The 3665-nt window shown below is 47.7% G+C and overlaps 1 protein-coding gene across 2 annotated transcripts; it reads right to left on the reverse strand.

Moving 5' to 3' along the window:
* Positions 1-335: 335 nt before the first annotated feature.
* LOC108049793 (segmentation protein Runt) lies at positions 336-3231 on the reverse strand. Of its 2 annotated transcripts, none has more exons than XM_017131111.2 (2): positions 2265-3231; positions 336-1877 (listed from the first exon to the last, which is right to left on the reverse strand). In XM_017131111.2, the coding sequence occupies exons 1-2, from the start codon at positions 2956-2958 to the stop codon at positions 1033-1035; spliced, it is 1539 nt and encodes a 512-aa protein (XP_016986600.1). In that variant the 5' UTR covers positions 2959-3231; the 3' UTR covers positions 336-1032. The 2 variants fall into 2 exon arrangements, with proteins under 2 accessions (XP_016986600.1, XP_016986598.1); XM_017131109.2 differs by having other exon boundaries at positions 2256-3231.
* Between the last annotated feature and the right edge of the window lie 434 nt (positions 3232-3665).

Genomic DNA, 3665 nt, shown 5'->3' on the forward strand with positions numbered 1-3665 from the left:
AAAACATTACCACGAAAATTGTAAAAAATTTTGTCATATATAAAAATACATTTTAGAAGATTTTTAAAGACTCATGAACATTTGTTTCTTTATCAAAATGATAGAAAAATTTTTCAGAGATTGAAAATGAATGTTACAAAAATTCTGAAAAGTAATACTAGAATCATATTGATTCATATTTATATATCCTTTTTTTTAAGCTTTAAATATGAAAATAGCTAATTTTCATTTTAAAACACCTCTGTTTATGATTTTTACCTGAAAGAAATTTCGCTGAAAAATTGGAAAAGACTTGAAAAATGAAAACAAATAGTTGATATTTTTTGTAAATACTTTTCGTGTGTCATTTTTGTTTTTTATTTGGTTTTGTTTCAAATTCGATTTTTGTGTTAGATTTCTTTTCGCGCTAAAACTTACGGCTAGACAAAAAAATTGATTTCTCACTTAGACGACTAGTTAAACATAAAGATTAAAAATAGCTAAATTCGCATATTATCCATCGAAAAAAATAGGTTTCTCAAAAAAAAATAAGAAATAGAGAGTGTTACAACTAGTTAGCTATGTACAAAATGTTTTGTGTTTGTGAAATAAAATTGAACTAAAGTTGGTTTTCTTGGTATTTTCTTTTTGGGTTGAGTTAAGTTTTTTTTTTTCTTTTCGTCTGGGATTTGTAGAAAATCCTGGTGAAAATCGAGGGCCTGGCTTTCGAACTCGTCGCACGATTTTATGAATCCGAGCATAAAACTTCGCCGGAGTCTGAAGTTCAGGAGGGGGGTCCTTTATCCTTTTTTGCCGCTGCTGCTGCTGCTGCTGCTGAAGATGGTAATGATGATGATGATGATGAATATCCTTTAATCCCACTGATGAGGCTGCTCCGTTTGCCGGCCGGAGGCGTCGTAACTTATAACACTATATCACAATTATAATTTTTGCCCGCTTGCCGCTCTGCGCCGCCGCTGTTTTATCACTTTGTTTTTCATTTTCATTTTCTTTATGCTTTTCCAAAGATTTCCCCTTGGGATCCGTGGCAGTTCAGTAGGGCCGCCACACGGTCTTCTGCTGAACGGCGGCGCTCTTGATCTTGGTGGTCGTCTCTGGCGACGGCTGGCGAAGATTGCCGGCGATGGGACCACCGGGTCCACTCTCATGGTAGAGCGGCTTCATGGCCGAGGGCGCCTTGAGGTCGCAGCGCATGCGGAGGGGCGCCACGTCCAGGCTCTTGTCCAGATCGAACTCCGACTTGACCACATCGATCTGCTCGTCATCCGAGTCGCCGTCGGAGGCGGACTGTTCGTGGATCGAGCTGGTCTCGATCGAGGTGTTCAGCTTGAGCAGCACATGCTGTTGGGTGGGCGAGGAGCTGGACGGCCGCGAGGAGGCGGGGCTGACATGGGGCTGCTCCTGGCCCTGGTGATGCAGTGCCGCATTCCTTGCCCGCAGACCCGCCGCCGCCGCAAAGTTGTACGGATGGAAGGCGTGGGGCGTGGCGGCCTTGGCGGCGGCTGCGGCTGCCACATGGTTGAACGGGAACTGGGGCATGGCATAGGGCGTGGCCGGAGCCGCTCCCGGTGGCGATGGCATCATGGCCGCCGGTTGACCCGCCGCCGCTGCCGCTGCTGCTGCTGCCGCCGGATGCGGATGGGGATATTCACCGGACTGCTGGACGGCCGACGAGGAGCTGGTGGCCTGCGGATTGGGATTGGGCGAGACGGAGGAGGCCGACGACTTGGCCAAAGCAGGATGATGCACCTGGGCTGCCTGGGCGGCTGCCTGATGGCGGAAGTAGTCCGCGTAGCCGTAGGTCATGTACGCCGCATCCAGCCAAGCGGGATTCAGCATGAAGGGGTTGAAGGCGCCGGGATGGGGATAGCCATAGCCTGGAAGGATAAAAAAAAGATGGGAAATTAGTAAAGCACAATTCGGGTTTCATCAGGTTTTTAATAAAAGGTTTGGGGAAGGAAGTTCTGGGGGTTTTGGTTGGTTTACTTATTGACTTCAAAAAATTATAGAGCAAATTTAATATATCTCAAAAGCAGTTTTAAATTAAAAGAATGAGTAAAACGATACTCCTTTGCTTGAAGTTTAATAAACGTTGTTTATAGTTTTAAGATTTTTTCAAGAATATTCAAAAGAGAGATTTTAAGTGTTGAAATACTTTATGAACTGAAGTAATAAGAAAGTTGAAATGGATTTTTGGGTGTGGGAGATTGGGGAGTGGTTTGAACTGAAAACATAATGGAAACTAAAAAACTCACTTTGCTTACTTCTTGGCTCCCGTGGCCCATCGACGGTCACCTTGATGGCCTTGCTGTAGCTGGCGATCTGCACGGGATATGTGGCGATGGTGATGGTCAGGGTGAAGGACTTGCCGCGTCCCGACCTGCCCACAAATCGCAGATCATTGAACTTGGCCACCTGGTTCTTCATGGTCGTGGTGCAGTTTCTCAGCTCGCCGCAGTAGTTCTCATCGTTGCCGCACTTGATCGATACGAGGGTGCCATCGGGCACATCATCCAAAGCGATCACCTTGAAGGCGCCGGGCAGGGACTTGTTGGATCGCCAATGGTTGGGCAATGCGCTGCACAGGATCGAGGGGGATCCCGTCTGTGCCAACTCCCCATGGTATTCCTGCAGCATCTCGTGCAGACTGGCGAACATATCGGTCATCGAGCTGGGCATCTTGGCGGAGTTCGGCGGACTGGTGGTGGCATTGCTGCTCGAGCTGGTGTTATTGTTTGTACTGAGATCCGGTGTCGAGCTGCCCGTGCTGCTGGCCGAATGGGTGCTGGTGTTGGCCAGGTTCGTTTGGACGGCATTCGCGGGCATTTGGGGCATTTGGGGCACTTGTGGGCCCTGTGCCACTGCTGCGGCGGCTGCTGCGGCTGCTGCAGCTGCTGCGGCGGCGGCCAGTACTTGTGTGTTGTTGGCCACCATCGTTGGACCCGCTGGCAGATGCATCTTGTATCCGAATGTCGTAATCCTTGGAGTTTGTGTTTATAATTTTCTTTGTGTTTTTTTGCTTTTTTTCACTTCACTTTACGGTTGGTCACTTGGAAAAAATTCGGTTTTTGGAAAAATATTCGGTTTTTGGTTTTTGGAATTTCGCGATTTCGAATATTTCTCTTGTGGGTTTCGAATCTTTTTGGTTTCAATACGGTTTTTGTGTGTGTTCGAAATCGTTTCTCTGTGCGTTCTCGACACGCTAAAGTCGCTGAGTGAACTGATTCTCTGCTGCGATCGTTGGCAGTATTTAAAGTGGAATGCGCTGCTCGCCGCCGCTGTCGACGTCGCCGTCGACGTCCATCGCCCCGTCTCGCTTGCACCCGGATAGGCCGTCTCGCTTGCGCGCGTTATCCTGGGCGGTATGGTGGTGTGGTTGGCTACCTACGCACACAGGCGCGCTTTTAAGGGTGCCGGGGCAGGTATATATCGGTATATCGAGCAACCACCATTGCCGCCGCAACAACAACCACAGCAAAAAATTTCCCATTTTTCCATTGCGGTCTCTCTGTGTGTGTGTGTGTGTGTGTGTGTACGTGAGAGAGAAGTCGCTTGTTACTTGTGGCCAAAAAGGAAAAAAAAAAAAGAAAACAAGCGGAAAAAAGGAAAATCACATGGGCGAGAGCGAGAGAGCGATGGCCTGGAAATTGCACCAAAGAAAAACT

Source organism: Drosophila rhopaloa, unplaced genomic scaffold (assembly GCF_018152115.1).
Source record: "Drosophila rhopaloa isolate 14029-0021.01 unplaced genomic scaffold, ASM1815211v1 contig_3, whole genome shotgun sequence".
Classification (NCBI taxonomy): domain Eukaryota; kingdom Metazoa; phylum Arthropoda; class Insecta; order Diptera; family Drosophilidae; genus Drosophila; species Drosophila rhopaloa.